At 31.3% G+C, this 18,073-nt stretch overlaps 2 protein-coding genes across 5 annotated transcripts in view; one reads left to right on the forward strand and one right to left on the reverse strand.

Annotated features, from left to right (window-relative positions):
* The window catches only part of Cnc (NFE2 like bZIP transcription factor cap-n-collar), a 247,305-nt gene that overhangs the window by 192,937 nt on the left and 36,295 nt on the right, over positions 1–18,073 (forward strand). For all 3 annotated transcript variants that reach the window (XM_076304818.1, XM_076304817.1, XM_076304819.1), the window contains exon 7: positions 4,596–4,820. In XM_076304818.1, coding sequence (XP_076160933.1) covers positions 4,596–4,820 — 225 coding nt within the window. The remainder of the gene's footprint in view (positions 1–4,595; positions 4,821–18,073) is intronic.
* Positions 5,498–9,374, reverse strand: Vas (ATP-dependent RNA helicase vasa). 2 transcript variants are annotated; one of them, XM_076304821.1, is made up of 4 exons: positions 9,206–9,374; positions 8,107–8,166; positions 6,242–8,001; positions 5,498–6,087 (listed from the first exon to the last, which is right to left on the reverse strand). In XM_076304821.1, exons 3-4 carry the CDS (start codon positions 7,958–7,960, stop codon positions 6,013–6,015), a joined length of 1,794 nt encoding a protein of 597 aa, XP_076160936.1. In that variant the 5' UTR covers positions 7,961–8,001; positions 8,107–8,166; positions 9,206–9,374; the 3' UTR covers positions 5,498–6,012. The 2 variants fall into 2 exon arrangements, with proteins under 2 accessions (XP_076160936.1, XP_076160935.1); XM_076304820.1 differs by having other exon boundaries at positions 6,242–8,005.

The raw sequence follows: 18,073 nt of genomic DNA on the forward strand, positions 1-18,073 counted from the left end.
GTAAGTACAATATTAGCTGAATATGTTCGTAATCTTTGAAGAGAAAAAGGGTAAAAATTTGGAAAATATTGTATTATTTATCATTTCGATCGAAGCGGTTACAACTCTTTACGTGCAAATTTCTTCACCGGTATATAAATTATTAATTTTTAACGGATCGTTTATCGACATTACCCATAATGTATCAATTTTTTTACAATTTTTTCAAAAACTGCTGCACGTTAACACGAAAAAGAGATACAGATCGAGGTAGCTTGAGAAAGTAATGTGCATTTGTTAGTTTCTATCAAAAACGTATAATTTGGTAGATTTAATTAGTAGATAACTAAGTAGATCTAGTCCTTTTCGAACAAAATTGACCAATCCTTGATTTATATTATAAATCAAGGTTGAGAAGTCTCGGTTTGTGCGATTTCTCGATCAGAAATCCAAAAATACCAATATTTTCTATACTCGGATGTAAATCGAATCGAGCAGACAAGTGGCGTTACGAGATGGTGGTTTGTTCACACAGCAGGCAGATAACTTTTTATTTGATTACTTAGAGGTAAGGTAATGACAAATGGGTTCGTGATTGTCTAGTCCAGAGGTTGGCAAACTGTTCTCGCGCGGGACAGAATGATAAATATTTTGGACTTTGCGAGCCAAGAGATAAACTCGAAGATACGGTAAGTGGAGATCTACAACGGGCAGAATCGAGGCCCCGGGCGTAATGTGCAAAATTCTTACTCGAGTACAATTATTTTGAAGTTATTTTCAGTAACGAATAAAACATATGCAACTTTCAATTCGTGCATTTCCTTGATAAATGTTACAATCTGAACAGTATAATCAAAAATTTGTATCGTCGGATAAGATTTGTTTCGTAATAACAAATTAGAGTTGCCACAACGGCCCTTGGCCAAAGCCAAGGGACGCCATACACGTATATGCCTAATTGTGTATCTAGGTAAATTTGTGCTAGTAACGAAGAAAAATCAACGATTTAAACCTTTAGTTAAAATCTGTCGTCAACCAGGCTATGAGAATTTAATTTTTCACACAAATTCATTTTTCTTTGTAAAAGAAATAATTTATAAAATTCCACACTTGAGAAAAATTTATGATACAGTTTTTGAACGAACGATTGAAAAAATACATACCTATGTTTGTTTTGTTGACTTTGTTTCTTCGTTTAGATCGAGCAATTTTTAAACAACAGAAACATATTTATGAAAAAACGGTACAATTGACCATAGTATCGCCCCTTATGACTTAGTGGAATGTTTTATACGCAATGTCATTGTTCGTCGAATATCTATTTCGAATTCAATTTGCTTTTCATCTCCATTAATTTTCAATCAATGCAACCAATGTGGAACCAATTAATGCCATTTTGCTGAAAACATTCGAACAGTTTAAAATACTTTGTACATGTGTTAATTGACAAAAGTGAAACCGCATTAGAGGTCATGTTTGCACACTCGTGTGGATGCAAAGTCGGAGTACTTTGGATTTGCTCGATTTCAAGTTTCAATTCATCTATTCACTGAGTTTCTTGCTAATTATTATAAAGACGGTTCGATATCCGAAGAAGAAGACAACGAAATGTAAAATATACGTACGTAAGTACAACATTTTTTATTCCTTGAAAAACACTCTAAAAGATCCTCCATGAATTATTCATTTCCAAACGATACCAAAAATGCACATTTTTCAACATCCTCCTACAATCAGACATTATGCTTACTCAAACAAACGTTACTTTCTACGAATGCTCGAATCGTATCGTGTTTCGATATCAATTACTTCTCGGTAATCAAATGTGCGTGACATCTCTCGATTATTATACACACGGCATCGTAAATGCTTAAGCTGACTACCGGTATACAATTTCGTATTTAAAAATACATTTCGTATAATTGATGACCACGATACTGTCCACGGACTACGAAGACCAGGAGTAAACAAAATTTTATACGAACAAAAGACAATGAATAAAACCAATACAGATGTAGCGATTTATTCGCATCGTGACACTTTTATTCAACTAGTAACGGATAAAAAGTTTTTACCGGTTATTCGTTACTCGACATTTTTGTGTACATACAAAATTTGTTAATCATCGGTTAACGATCGTCGGTTCGCACAAAATTAATTGCAACGTAACCACGGACTTACAAATATTGTAGTATCGGATTTTCGGCGTCCGCTTAGGCCTGCTTCGAGCGTAGGCCTAAACAAGATAACGTGCGCGGTTGGACTCGAGTTGAAGTAAACATTTAGCGCCGATCGGCTCGCTAGCTTTCCTGGAAGGCACGAGTATCCTTTATAAAGGGTCTTGTGCGACGACCGAGCGTGATAATGCATGGGGATGAAAGGAAATACATGTGGTTCGGAGAAAGTGAAGAGTGTTTAGAAAAGACGGGTAATTGGGATGGCCGAGCGTGGCCGAATGTCTGAAGTGAGAGAGACTGAGGATTGGAATGAAAGAGAATGAATGGGAATGACTATATAGAGCGCGAGAAGAACGTAGGGAGACAGTATGACACAGTATGATACAGTATGACGTAGTATAACAAAGTATGACGACGAGAGTATGTCCGAAGAGTGTGTCGCGGACGGTATGACTAAAAAGACGATAAGACGAGACAACTAAAAGACGTATCCAGCGAAACTAACCACTGACACTACATCTAACACTATCATCATTGTAATATATAATATTATTAAATATACTTTAATATACCACATCAGAGCAATAGTTATTTGGGGGCTCGTACGGGGATAAATTATTCAAAAGGATCTCTCCTCCAGAGATCCAAGTGATAAGAGAAGAGAACGAAACAACAATATACTAAATGACATCGTTTAATTTAAATTATAATTAAATTACAATTAATCGATTCGACTATGGGACCATGTTCCCAAAAGAGGAATACGTTACACGTATGGTCGTACATACAACTTAACCGCATCGCGTAATGAGAGAAGAATTGTTTACAAACTGTTGAAGGCTATCAAAAATTATTCCGTGCGATACTACACATTATTGAGTTACACTCGTAACTTTGTTCGATTAATAACAGCAGGACATTGGAAAGGACTAAATTTCTAATCCACAAAGTGTTCAAGGTGATACATGTGCATTAGAAATATAATAACAAACATCGTATCAGAATCGATACACGTTATTCGCTTGTTCTATGTATATTGCAAAAAATGACTTGGACACGACTTTAATTATTGAGACAATAAGGGGAGGAGTATTTGTCTTAATCTCAGTTTGTAAAACTTATAATTTTTAAGATATTAACAAATATATATTAGCAATACTATCTAACGTTGTCTATACATTTGTACATATAGTATTTAAATGTGTGAAGTGACACACATGAAACCGATACGACGAATAACTGCTTTGATTGTTGCTCAGCGATCTGTTTATAATTATTTATTCAGAGACCGCTTATTAATCTTCTGAATTACCGTACGCATTTCGACGACGAAATTACAATGATAGATTTCAATTGAAAATATATCCTCTTTTATCAATACACATGCATATAAATAATATTAAATTATATTTTTTCGTATGTTATCTAAACTGTTATATTCTAATTATATTCTTTTCGTACGTTATATGAACAAAATACACATACATGTATTTACGTATAGACACAATGTTAAGTAGTGTTACCAATATATTTTTGTTAATATTTCGAACCGATTCACTGTTACGAGAAAAATCATTTCTCGAACAAAATGTATAATTTTAGACAAAATTTCTTTTAAACTGTTTTGTGATTCTAAACACAATTTATTCGAAAAAAAATGCAATTCTTGAGCAAATTCGATTGACCTGGAAAAAATATATATAATCTTAGAGAAAAAATTAAAAAATTGATTTCAAATTTGCTTTCGAAATACGTCCAGGAGTAATTTTACTATGAAGGAGTAGCCAATAATTCAAGACGTTTGAAGACAATAATGAAATTGTTGTAAACGCGAATTATAGTCTTAGCCATAATTTGTATTCATGAAAACGACATTGAAATCTCGAAAAATAGGAATAATTTCAATATTCAACGATACTTTTACTTACCCTTTTAACCTTTTAAGGGATAAGATTTTCGATCACTTGCATATGAGCACTTACTGCGATTAAGCGCGCGCTACCATACTGAACTTTGTTCGATATCGATTATAAACTAAATTATTAGCAAAATATTGAATAGAATTATTCCCTTAAACGTTAATATTGACCGATTACTCGAGAATTCTTATTTTTTACCGACCAAATTGGCCTTAAACAAATGCAACTCGTTTAGAGTACACGCTGATACAGTCGCATATGATTTTATTGCGCCCGGTAAACGGTTCTGCCCGGACACATGTACGTATACAACTCTGATCATTACGTATGGTGAAGTAAAATGACATTAGAAAATATAAAATGCCTTCGTTTAGTTCAGCAGAATTTTTTTTCTTTTTTCACATGAACATATCATAAAATTAATAAAAAAACGACTTATTACTACTATGATTACGACTTACAGCTAAACAGATTTTATTTAGCATCTAATTTTTTGGAATTGAAATATTCGCTGCCACAGGTGGATCGTCAAACCTGGGCTCAGCGGTGGCAACATCGATGAATTTAACAAACAGTAGCGAATCGATTGGCGCAGAAAGCGGTGCTGCTTATAAATCTGAACCGACCGACATGATGTACTATCACACACCAACTTCCGATTCGATCAATCAAACCACCGATGGTTTTCTTTCATCCCTTCTCAACGACGAGGATTTGCATCTCATGGACATGGCCATGAATGACGGTATGTACGAAACTTTTATCTTCTTAATAAAGTACAGCATCGTATATCTCGATTAAATAAAATTGAATCAGATCCGTTCGATGAAAACGTAAATTTTGAAATAATTTAGGTAATGTTGTATTTGGGCATATTTTTGTGCGAGGGAGAGCCCTCGTCAATCCATTAACAATACTCCAAGTTATAATGAAAAAACAAATATTCAAATTATTATTATTAGCGGATGAAATTAAATCCTGCTCAATGGGGGAAAAAGAATGGCGAAGTTAATGCATCGTCTAAAGAAAGAAAAATTCTTTAATTTAGCAAAATTCTTGAATTAATAAAATTATTTTTATCCATTCGGTAGGAAAAACTTTTAATGAATATTGTATTCCGTTCACGAATAGTATCATTTTACATTTAAACTTTATTTTGTTCGACATTAATCAAACGATTTATCTCACGACCCAACTCTTTGATCTTATATGTAATAAACTATTTTAATTTTTATACATAGAAGAGGATCCAATCTTAAGATCGAAACTTTTATATTTTTATTAGTAAAAATATGTTTATAGGAACTAACTATTTACACATTTAAAAATTTTAAAATTATGAAGGAACTGTCATTAATAATTAGTTTTTGTTTAAATTTAAAGAAAGTCTTGAAAAACATTAAAAATTAAACACTCTTTTACTTTACTTTTTTATTATAAAAAGGAACGTATAAAACACTTAACATAATATTAGAGAGTATTATTTTATAAAATAAAATACCGTTTCTATGATTTTGTTTTCTAATAATTTGTTCTTAAAAACTAATATTTGTACGATCGATGGAGAAGTACGATAAACTGTATCGGAAGATACAGATGAAACGATTTTCGTAAATTATTTGTCAGTTCTTAAAGTTAGACCTGCCACACTAACGTAGGTAACATTGCGTTATTACATACTTAACCTATTTCTAAGGAGGTACACGATGCAGTCTACATTTCATTTAAATGTCGTTTATCGTTGTCTAATCAAATCAAAATAAAAACGAAAATTTACAGAAAAAATTATTGTATATTAATAACTTTTTATATCAACATAAATACTGTGTGAATGTAGTGAATTATTTGTACCTCTGACTTAGTGATATTAACAAAGAAACATATTTAATACCCGCTTTCGAAAAAGAACGGTAACAGCATAAGAAAGAGAAAGGTTTCTACCATGTTTCTTCTGGTTCGACTGGCACAGAAGACGTGACATCTTCCTCGTATTGATTTTCGTCTGTTTGAAACTGCGCAAAAAAATAATATACACATATAATACCTATATTTTTTTTTTTACAATTTAAAAACTTATTTCGTATTATCCAACTACAAAATATAATAATTTTAATTATGGTACTTGCACATTTTTATCGGAAATTAATTATATTAAAGTTTACATACATCTCTGATGTCTTCTCCGCCAAATCTCTTCCCCCGCCCAGGCATGAAATTTCTACTTGCATTTCCACATATTAACCAGTCCGGAACTGGTTGCTTCGCCTGTTTCAATATTCTGACAAGATCGTTTCTCAGTGGTGCATCTTCTTCAGGATCGAAAAAGGAAGTTGCTTTTCCACGATTACCTACGCGGCCAGTTCTTCCAATTCGATGAACATACTCATCGATTCCCCTTGGCAGATCATAGTTTATAACATGAGCAACATTTTTTATATCCAAACCTCTAGCAGCCACAGCTGTAGCTACTAAAACAGACATTCTCCCACTTTTAAAATCTGCTAATGCTTCTTCTCTTTGTCTTTGTAATCTATCGCCATGAATACTAGTAGTCGGATAATCATTTTCAGACAAGAATGCTGCAATAAAATCTGCTTTCCTTTTCATCTCTACAAATACCAAGGTACCCATTAAAGTACCTGCATCGTTCTGTCTTTCCAAGATTTCTTTAAGTTTATTTTTTTTCAAATTTCTGGCAACCTCGTAAAAATGTTGTTCAACGTCTAAACATGCTCCACCTACTATACCAACTGCGAGAAATAAATAATTGCTTAGAAATCTTCTCGCCAATAGTTGTACTTCATCTGGGAAAGTAGCAGAAAACATTAATGTTTGCCGTTCACCTAAAGGAACCATTGTTTCATGATCTACAATCTTCTCGATACTGGGCAAAAATCCCATATCCAACATACGATCTGCTTCATCCAATACAAGATATTTAACGGAAGAAAATACAATTCTTCTTCTTTCTAAAAAATCTAACAATCTTCCAGGTGTTGCTACAAGTATGTGACAACCTGCAGAGAGTTTTCCTCCTTGATGAGTAACAGAAGTACCACCGTATGCAACTACAGTCCTTATAATCGAATTGAGTGAAAATTTAACAATTTGTTGCCAAATTTGTATAGTAAGTTCACGAGTAGGTGATATGATAACAGCTTGTGGTTCACAACATGAACCTGGATTTAAGTCTGTAGGCCTTTCCAATAAATTATTTATAATAGGAACTGCAAATGCAGCAGTTTTTCCTGAACCTGTTTGTGCACAAGCCATTAAATCACGATTATTCAATATGATTGGTAACGCGTGTTTTTGCACTGGAGTTGGTTTTGTATATCCCGATTTTTTTATATTTTCTAAAACAATGTTTCTAAGACCTGCTGCCTCAAAACTCTCTATTGGCATAGGTTCGTTCTCTCCGCTTACTTTAACTTCGATATTATCATATTTGTCAAAATTGATGCCCATTGCGACACCATTTTCAAACAGAGATTGTTCATCGGAGGGTAAATCTGGTGGAATATATACTTCTCGTGGTTTCTGACCTTCTATGTCACTGTCATCACCACCTCGTCCAGTAAATCTTCCTTTTGGTTTACTACTTCTGTCATATCCATCATTGTAATCATCTTTATAATTATTGTTCCGTCTGTAATCATTGCTTTCATCGTCATTCCCCCTAGCCCTGTTTCTAAATCCTCCTCTTCCACTATATCCTCCCCTGCTACCACCATTTGCACTACCTTTACCACTGCCTCTTCCAGGCCTTCCAAAATTATTATCATTATTGTTAGGCTGCCAACTATTGTCAGCATTATATCCATTGCTGTTAGTGCTCCCACAATTGTAATTCTGCCCCCACTCGTTATCATTATTATTCCGCATTACAAATCCCCGTCCTTTTCCATAGCTACGTCCACCTTCATCTATCTAATTTTAAAATGGAAAAAATAACATATTTTGTATAAACAATATACTTCATTGATAAATTTACTAAATTACTGTCATAAAGAAGAAAAATATACACTTACATTGTATGAATTTGAAGAGACTTGAGAAAAGTCTTCACCCCAATTATCATCCATTGTACTCTAAAAAATATTACAATAAACAACAATTTCTTTTCGAAATAAAGAAATAAAAAAAAAAGACTAATAAAAGCTCTTCGTTTAGAGTATTTCAAATTTGTGACAATTCACAGTCGTATAATTACAAATTTTTTAAATTTACATATAATTACAAATTAGTAGATATTCAAATTTAATAAGAATCGTAACATTTTATACAGAATATTTTAAATTTTTATATAATATATTTTACTTATACTTTATTAATATATATTATTAATGGTACTAATGAAAAACACTGTACATGTATAGACTGTATAAGTGTATAAGTTCTTTTGGTGTTATACAACTTTAAAAAATAATGATTCTAAACAAATGCATTTGTAAATCAATTTATAAGATAGTTTGTAATCAATACAATTAGTAAAACATACTAGCACAATATATTTATACATTTTGCAAACATTATATAAACCTCATTAGACATTTTATATATTATTGTAATATCTACATTTCGTTTTATTTACTGTGCAATCCAAATATAATTATGATATTCATTTCCGCAATATTTAAAAGCACTTTCAATCGTTTAAAATTCGTTTGTAAGTACGTAGCAAAATCATAGTTTGTAAAAATATGGGCAAAAATCGATACAAATAGTGCAATATATCTATATACGTATATGTATACACCAACCAGTAACCACATTTTATATTTGGCAAACAGTAATACTACGAAGCAAAACATCTTCGTTCACGGTTTTTTTCTTTGACCTAATACGTGCCAAGTACATACCTGTTCTGCAGATAATTCCTGGTATAAAATTTCACGTTTTTATAGATAACAACAGTGATTATCGCGAATATTAATCTCAGCATTATTTGTTATATTTTATATATGTAATTGTGTAGAAATGGTAATTAGTACTAACAAAACAATACGTCTGTTTAATAACGCGTAGTAGGTGTACACGTGCATATCGACAAAATAAAGCATTAAGTTTACCGGCAAATATGGCTGAACAGTATTAACAGACAATAAAGTCACTTTTAATAATACTTACTTTTCGATTGTCGACAACAAGATATAAATGGAAGTGGTCAAGCCGGCACGGTCAAACAAATCAATTCGTGGAATTGTCTTGCTCGTTGAATGCCGAAAGACGAATGGGATCGCCAAGCTAGCGAGAGTAGAAATGCGGACGACATTCAACCGTTGCTACTACGAACAAAGAGCTGCAGGCTAGCCAACATGAAAGTATACGATTCTTGCGAATCACGTATCGAGTTTTAAAGAAAGGCGCATGCGCTTTGTGCATTGCAGTTCAGCATTGCAGGGCCGTGTTAAAGAAATGGAAAACCCATGTCATTCCCAACATATTTATGTTGCACGATAAATATTTGTATCCATAAGAACCTGATTGCATTGTGAAACTGATTCAATAATTAATGTATTCAATATAAAGTAAATAATTCAAAAATGAGTAATGTACACAAGTTTTATACAAAAAAGTGATGTTATGAGAATTTTGAAAACTTTACGTAGTGTCAATTATTTTATTTATAATACTTTGTAAATATTGAACAATTTTTATAATTTTTAAAAACGTGTTCCAAATGTAAAACTATTTACACATTTTATTGAAAATTCTATTCATAAATTTAAGAAAGTGTTATTTTCTTTTCTTTTTTAAATCTTTGAAAGAACTTATTTAGCATACAGAATGAAATATAACTGGAATATTTATTTAAAAGCAAAAAATATATATATATATATATACGTGTTGGAATATTATTATCAATTTTGCACAATTTTGGAAATAATAAAAAGCTATATTACTTCACCTTGTTTAAAAATTTCTAATGGTTACACGAGTACAAGAAATGTATTTAATAATCAGTTACCTTAGGCACAATAACATAAAATGACATGAAAACGTTGCTCAGATAGAAACCGGCAACGCTCAAGGTCAAGTTCTCCTCGGATGCAGTTATGGCAATAGTTTACTGGCGATCAGTGTTACATGTTACATATTACTTTCAGCGATTTCACAAAACGTAGAAGTAACTGTAATCCAGTGTAAATTTTCACATATACAATATATACAGTTATATGCACCACTTAATTTTTCATAAATATTGTATGACATTCCAAACATTTACTCATATACATACAAAATTTATGTCCATATTTAGTGTTATAAAATTTCGTAAGAGTTAAATATCGTCCTCAAGCATATAAAAATAACTTTACAGTAACATTACAATGATATATTTACAAGTTTCAAATTAATTACAATAATACACGGCAAAATTAAATAATTACTTTTGAAAAATTAGTATAATAAAATAATGGTACCTTTCAAAATAAATCAGTACTCTGCTTATATTTGTAACTAGAACTTTTATTTGTTACTAATTTGTGCAATTCTTTAATATGATATTTATGTCGTAATGTTTTTTTTTATTTTTGAATATGTTTTTCTAATTTAACAATCTAAAATGAACGCAACACTAGAACAAACTCTTTAATATCGATGAATTATTCTTAGTAAACAATTTTACTCTGGATAAAAGTTTCTTTATAAAATCCTTAAAGGTTCATAGAGTACATTTATACATATGTATGTACCTACAATGTATTTTACAATATTTATTTTGCTAGACTCTATGTGCTACAAAATATTATCGAATACGTTTGTATATGCATACAACATTATGATTTGATGCAATCGACGTGTATAGATAGAATTTGTTTTCAATTTCTATTATTCAAACAAACGAATACATATATAGTTTATAGTTTAATTGCTGCAGTTATCAAACTTGATGTATCTTTAATTTTTGCTTTCAAAAATTTGTTGGCTTTTCGCTTTGAAAATTATGTTTAAAACAATTAGAGATAAAGATTATTTTTCAGTTCGAGTAAGTGAAAATTCAAAAATATGTTAAAAAGTATTGATAATCCAAGGAATATATGTACAGGTACATATGTATGTAATTTTAGTACAATTAAACGTAATTTATTTTATCTTGTACCAACTGTAAGACTTACGAATATTTATACAACAAACACATTTGAAAATTAATTTTCTCGAATATGCAGCTGAGAATTAAACAACATTAACCGATTTAATCATGAAGAATTGTTCACTGCTTTGTTGTCATGAATGTTGAAACAACCTATTTAGACTATTTCTATTCTAATAAACTTTTCGATGGTATTCAGATCAAGAGATTCTATTGATCAATTTTTTGTATTCTTTGAGATTTTTTAAAACAAAACGGTATCAAATTTTTCCATCAAATTTAAATGCATATTCTTCGTCCATATTTTAGGAGGTTACACAATTTTTTTCTATCTGTATATGTTCCCCTTATTAGAAATTTTAATTAATATGCATAAGATTGTACATATACATACATATACGTAACTAATAATACAACAGAGTTTTCTAAATTACAACGAATGGAATTCTATTACTTATTTCAAAATAGATAAATATTGCTTTTAAAATATTAACGTCTATATAATATAATTTGTTCATTAATAGAATTTTTTTTTTATCACTAATTGTGATGTAAACATCTATATGTTTCTAACACGAACAGAATATTAACATGAACGTTTATAAATTTTTATAATAGAAACTTTTAATAACATTTCAACAATTATGTATCCATTAATTACTTACAATATATCAAATGATATTAGCTGTTATTTGAAAAAGTAATACAAATTGAAACGTTAAAAAGTATTTAAAAATCAAATTCAAATATGATATAGATGAATCGAGGAGAATTCTTTTCTCTTTTATAGTATCAAAAAGCATATACTTAGTACTCAAGATTATTTTAAATTACGTATGGTTTTATTAGAATCACAGAAGTACTTGATCACTGATCACATTTGATGAATAATATTTACAAACATCCAGACGTAAAATATTCTTCTTTAACGAAAACGTAAATTAAAAGGATTCTACTTTCAAACTTACGTCATTTACAATGTTCAATATCCCCTGTAATTTTTCATTCGATAATTTTTCTACTGTCATTCGGTTATCAGACAGCAATTCTTTCACTTAATTAAACGGTTTAATAGGTTTCATAAGTTCCTCATTCGCAATTACAATTATTTTATTGTCTTAGTTTAGTTTAACTGTACTTTATCATTGTGAAATAATCAAGTCAGATAGAGTACATTATCAGCGATAAAATAATCAAGGATCATAAAACGAAGTAATGCATCATTAAAATCAACATCATCGTCAGGCGAGCAGTGATCACATTTCTCTTATCAGCATGCTCGAGCAGAGCAATTCCTCGCAAAGTGTCGTACACATCGCTTCATACAGATAAAACCAACAACCACGGTGGATGTAACAATGTTGAACAAGACAAAGGAGAAAAGAAGGAAGACGCACTTTTGTGAAATTTTACAAACGTTTACTTCGTTGGGTAATACCATCGAGACGTCTAAAGTATCTAGTGATTGTGCTGGTGTATACTATCTTCGTTATCGACTTTTCGTGACTTCTGATGAATCTCACATATCGTATTCTTCGTATATCAAGTATCATGGGAATAATTGAAACACGTAGTTCTCATGTTGGCAATTCATCATTTTAATTATCCTACGAGTGTGAATTGTCTAAATATATTAGTTTGTTAATTTCTAAAAAATACTGTAACGTGGTCTGTAACACTTGATGTTTGATAGTTTTCAAATACAGCTTTTACAGATTCTTATTTAAGCCAAAATTCATGTTGAAGCGTAGATTTTTGAAAACCTCATTTAAGCCAAAGATTACGTTGAACCGATAAATAAACAACTGTATTTGGAATCAAATCGAATCAAAGTATTAATTTAGAACTAGATTGTAATAAATACAAACTAAAATTTATTTATACATATTTACAAACATACTAACCTAAAAAAATCGATGCCCATTCTTTTAAAAAGTCTACATACCTAGGTATCTATTTATGTGTCTCGTATAAATAAGACGCTAAATGCATTTTTTCTTTCCTGAGACGTTGTCCAAGTGATGCTGATAAAAGTCAGGAAAATTCGTGCAAATTAAATTTTTTTTTTGTCACAAAAGTTATTTAATACTAAAGTTCGATTTCAGGTCAAATTTACCCGGATGGTGTACAAGGATTGAATACGTATACAAATACGAATATAACTGTAAATAGGAAGAAAAACAAACAAAAAACTGGAACGTAAAATAAAGATAGTTGAGTTGCAAATATTAGAAACATAAGAAGAAATAGCGGCAAAGAAATGTGTATTTCTAAAAATTCTAAAGTCGTTGGTGCTAAAATATTCGAAAATAAAAATTGCTTTTATCCCAAAAGTTTATTGATTTGTTAACTTATGAAGAGCGATAAATTAATTTTGAAAATTTTTGGAAATTGGGGAACTTCGAAAAACAAATTTTACTTTTACGTAGCATAATTGATAAGAACTTGGTAAAGCAGAAGACACCGAAAGAACGTTTAGCCTGTATAAACATATTTGCATATGTTCAATACATGAAAAGGCAATTCGCACACAGCGTGCACTTTGCATTGAACTCGTTCGTAGTCAAAAGGTTAAGACTGTAACGAGATCACATTGCACGTTTTTCCATCGATTGAAACCGTTTCGCAAGATCGTAAATCAGGATTTAGATATTTGAAAAATATACGATCTAAAAATATAAAGAAAAATAATTAAAAACGTATGAATGGAAGGACCTACAGAAAAATATTTGTGTTGCTTAAAAATACACGTTAGAAGTGTGATTCACTAGTAACGAAAAGCGAAGCAGTTATCGATGGGAGTAAAAAAATAAATTCGAAAGAAGAACACGATTTACATCTAATTCGAGCCGAACGAGCTTGGAAAAATTTGAAAAGAAAGATGATAAAACGCCGAAGAAATATTTTGCATTCTCAAAATATGTATACATATGTACAACGTAGGTTTCCACAACATTTCCGACTATAATGTTCTTATATACATACTTATGTCTGAGAAGAAACAATCGATCGTATTCAAAGAATCAGAAGAAGTTACATTGTATTGTATGGAACACGTTAAAAGTATTACGACATAAAATTATATAATAGTTTACAGTGGTGCTTGTTCTAGACAAAACTGCAATATTAAGATAGCATTAATATGGCTTAAAATTATTTGATCGAAAAAAAACAATGAAAGAACATACATACATTTTTAAGTATCCGATCGTTCCTTCTTGCCAGATGATCGAGACTTTGAAAAAATAGACGTGAAAAAATTCGGTGAAAAATTCAAATTTATTATAAATTGTATAACGGAAAGAAATTGTTTTTCAACTAGGAAACTGGAAAAAGCAATAATGTGAAAAATAAAAAGTACTGTTGGACAATCGATAAATTGAGTAAACATACTGTGGATAGGATTCCTAAAAGAAGCTTCGTGTATATACAATATTTTATAAAACATCAGTGGACCCTGAAGCGAAATTTCGTGCTTTAGACCTTTCAAGTTGACCTAACTGAGTAAGAGTAGTCAATTGAGTAGTTGACCTAAGAAGAGAAAAATAAAAATTATTTTAAAACGTACAGTTGCCTCCAGTATTTATAACAAGGCAGGTGACAAAGGCAAAGTATGAAAATTTAAGGGGCCTACTCTACCCTACGTTCTATCGATTTATCATGAATACTAGTACTTTAAAGCCGTTCAAGTGTCCAATACGGGAAATTTTGTTGTTGACAGAAAAGTGAGTAAAAATTCACTAGAAAAGTAATCATATAATCAGAATTATATAACAAATAAATAAACCTGTTTTTTTTGTAACTATTTTCCAATAAAACTCGCAAACGTAAAAGTTTAAATATCTCGAAGCAGAAAATACACATAACATACATATATCACTTGGGTCACTTTCGTAATAACCATTCGTAATAACATTCACTGTTATCGAAAGATGAGACTAAAAATCAAATGTGAGACCACAATAGATCGCAATCGTTCTAAATACTATATTATCGGTCAATAGTTACGATGAATAAACATAGAATAATACGTGACACCTCCTAAACGCATACTGATACATATGTATCAACATACAACAGAGACCCAAGTTGTTTGGGATTCTGCAAAAAACAAGGGCAGAAAAATCCCGTCTTGAATGTTTAAAACAAGAGCCGAATGTATGTAAACCGGAACCCCGCTTCTTTCGAACTTCTCGGTTTTTTACAACCGTTCGTATATAATCGTAGTGTTTCGTGTTCCTTCGAGAAGCGCGGTACTCAGAAAATTTAAACGTTAAAATGTAATTTCTCGTAATATATTTATTCTAATCTCTGTTTCTGTTTACATAATAAACAAACGGAAAGATAACCGTAACCAAGGTGGAATATTAAACTCGATGAATTAGTTTTCTTTTTCGCTTAATTCAAGTACTTGTAGATACTGGAACGTACGAGCTTGTTCGATTAATTTAAGACAATCGTATTAATATAAGAAGAATGGAATATTTGCATAAATGCACAACATTAAATACACGATAAATCAAGTTTTTTCATATTTTTCGTGCCGTTTTTCAAGCGACTTGAATCCTGGAGATATGTACGTACGTTAGTATTGGGTTGTTCGGAAAGTCGTTACGTTTTTTTTTTTCTTGGTGAAAATGAAACACGATTTTTTTGGAACGTATAAACGTTTCATTAAATTATATATTCTCAATTTTGGAGAACGAAATGACTCTCCGAACAAACCAATATTTTGATTAGAAACGAACGGCTCGATAAAATCAAGGAGCTCGACAGAATCAAGATCCCGATTTACAATTGGGATTCTCGGAAGGAACGAAAGTCTCGACAGAAATGGGATCCTCGTTTCGCTTTATATTCAAGCCTCGACTCGTCTGGAGTATTCGAAATTGTCCCTTTTTGTATTTTCAAATTCCTGCGTGTTCCGGAATCATGAACACCTACAATGGGTGTACAATATGCGAAAACAGTACACCTTTCTCTAGTTTCGAAAAAGATACAGAACAAATTTGTCCCAGCTTCTTACCAATGAGCAGCAGTTATTTATTTGGAGCGGTGTAGGCATGTTGGTAACAGTATGTATGAGAGCTGCATAGGAACGGTGATAACGTTTTCAATACGCGTTACTCGATCTGGACAAGATCGTGACCTTCGCGAATTTCAAATCGCTTATGGGAGTGTCTCGAATGAATTTCCGTACGAAAAATGAAAGGATTATTTCCTTTCTCTGTACCCTCGCTCATTCTTCTATTCATTATCCGCTACCAATGTAAACAGTTACATATTACAATAATCTTCGATTTTAATGCGATTTTAATCGGTCCATCGAATGCTTGAAATTCGCGGTCAGGTTGAAAATTTTGTTTTCGGAGCAGATCGAATTTGAACCTAGACTTAACAGGAAACTTCGTCAATTCAACGATAATACTTTCATCGAAATATAATAATGCGTGACCAATGTTAACAGTTAAATATTACAATAATCTTTGATTTTAATGCGATAGATCGGTCTATCGAATGCTTGAAATTCGTGGTCAAGTCGAAAAATTTATTTTTGGAGCAGATCGAATTTGAACGGGGCACTCAAAGACGAAAGTGAATAGGATACAACAATGACGAATATTATTATATTTCGATGAAAGTATTGTCAATGGATTGACGAAGTTTCCTGTTAAGTCCGAGTCCAAACGTAATTTCGTTCGAAAGTGCATGTAAATACTTGCGGAATTCGAAAGTGTTACCTTTTGTACGTAATTAAAAACAATTCGAATGTTATGATATTTAGATTTATTTTTGATAGACAATATTACACAAACATTACAGGACGAAATTCGATACGGTGGGTAACAAAGAACGTTCTTTTGTTTGTACACTGATCGATTGCTCGGGTCGACGGTAGAAATGAGCAAAATTTTAACAAAGTAACGAATCGAATGTAAAATTATTTCAACTTTATTCGTTACTCGAAGATTCGAAAAATCTCAGTTAACTTTACGTATCGAGTTATTAATTAATTCGAAAGATTAACTGTACCATCGAACGAAGGTTTCAACTGTAACTGTAACTTTATTCGACGGCTTCGAATAACATCTGAATGTAAGTTGATACGCGATGACGATGACTGGACGATGTAAGATACGTAAACGTTTTAAACGATTCATTTAACGTACATTTATTCTTTTTCTACCAAGTGTCTGCGAGAACTGGCCTCTCCTAAATCATTGGTTGATTATAGTTATAATATCGGTTTTGGTTCTTGAAACAATTACGAGAACCGAAAAAATGTTACAACTATTATGGACATATGGGTTCTAACTCATTTTATATAATATATTATTTTTCGGCTCTGCATCAATTATGGTTCAATTCTATATAATATTAGTATGTGTTTTTTTCTATAAAAATAAATTGTCATAAAACACTTATTATAACACCTTACTTAAAATATTTATATACATATATTAAGAGCTAACAAGTCGTCTACAAGATTCCATTCGAATTTTTACCACTTTCATATTTACATACATATGTCATAAATACATGAAATTTGTAGTCTATTACAATCTTGTACTAAACTTCATTGTTATTTTTTTGTAATTTAAATTATTCGACTAACGATTAAATGACTTGTACAACCAACAGCACACATAATAAAGAAACTATGTTTTCGAACAATCATTTCTTAAAGACATACAAGATAAATATAGGATAATAATTAACTACTCAACTAAACATACTTTAGTATAAACCATGTAGATACCCAATTATTTCTCCTCTCGTACCATGTCTCTTATTTTTTGACAAAGTTTCGATCGTTTGTGAGCAAGATTTATGATGGGACACGGTCAGAAAGGTACCATAGGATTCGTTCCACTGGTGTGCCTGTTGTTTAGCTTTCTCTC

Source organism: Ptiloglossa arizonensis, chromosome 2 (genome assembly GCF_051014685.1).
Source record: "Ptiloglossa arizonensis isolate GNS036 chromosome 2, iyPtiAriz1_principal, whole genome shotgun sequence".
Classification (NCBI taxonomy): domain Eukaryota; kingdom Metazoa; phylum Arthropoda; class Insecta; order Hymenoptera; family Colletidae; genus Ptiloglossa; species Ptiloglossa arizonensis.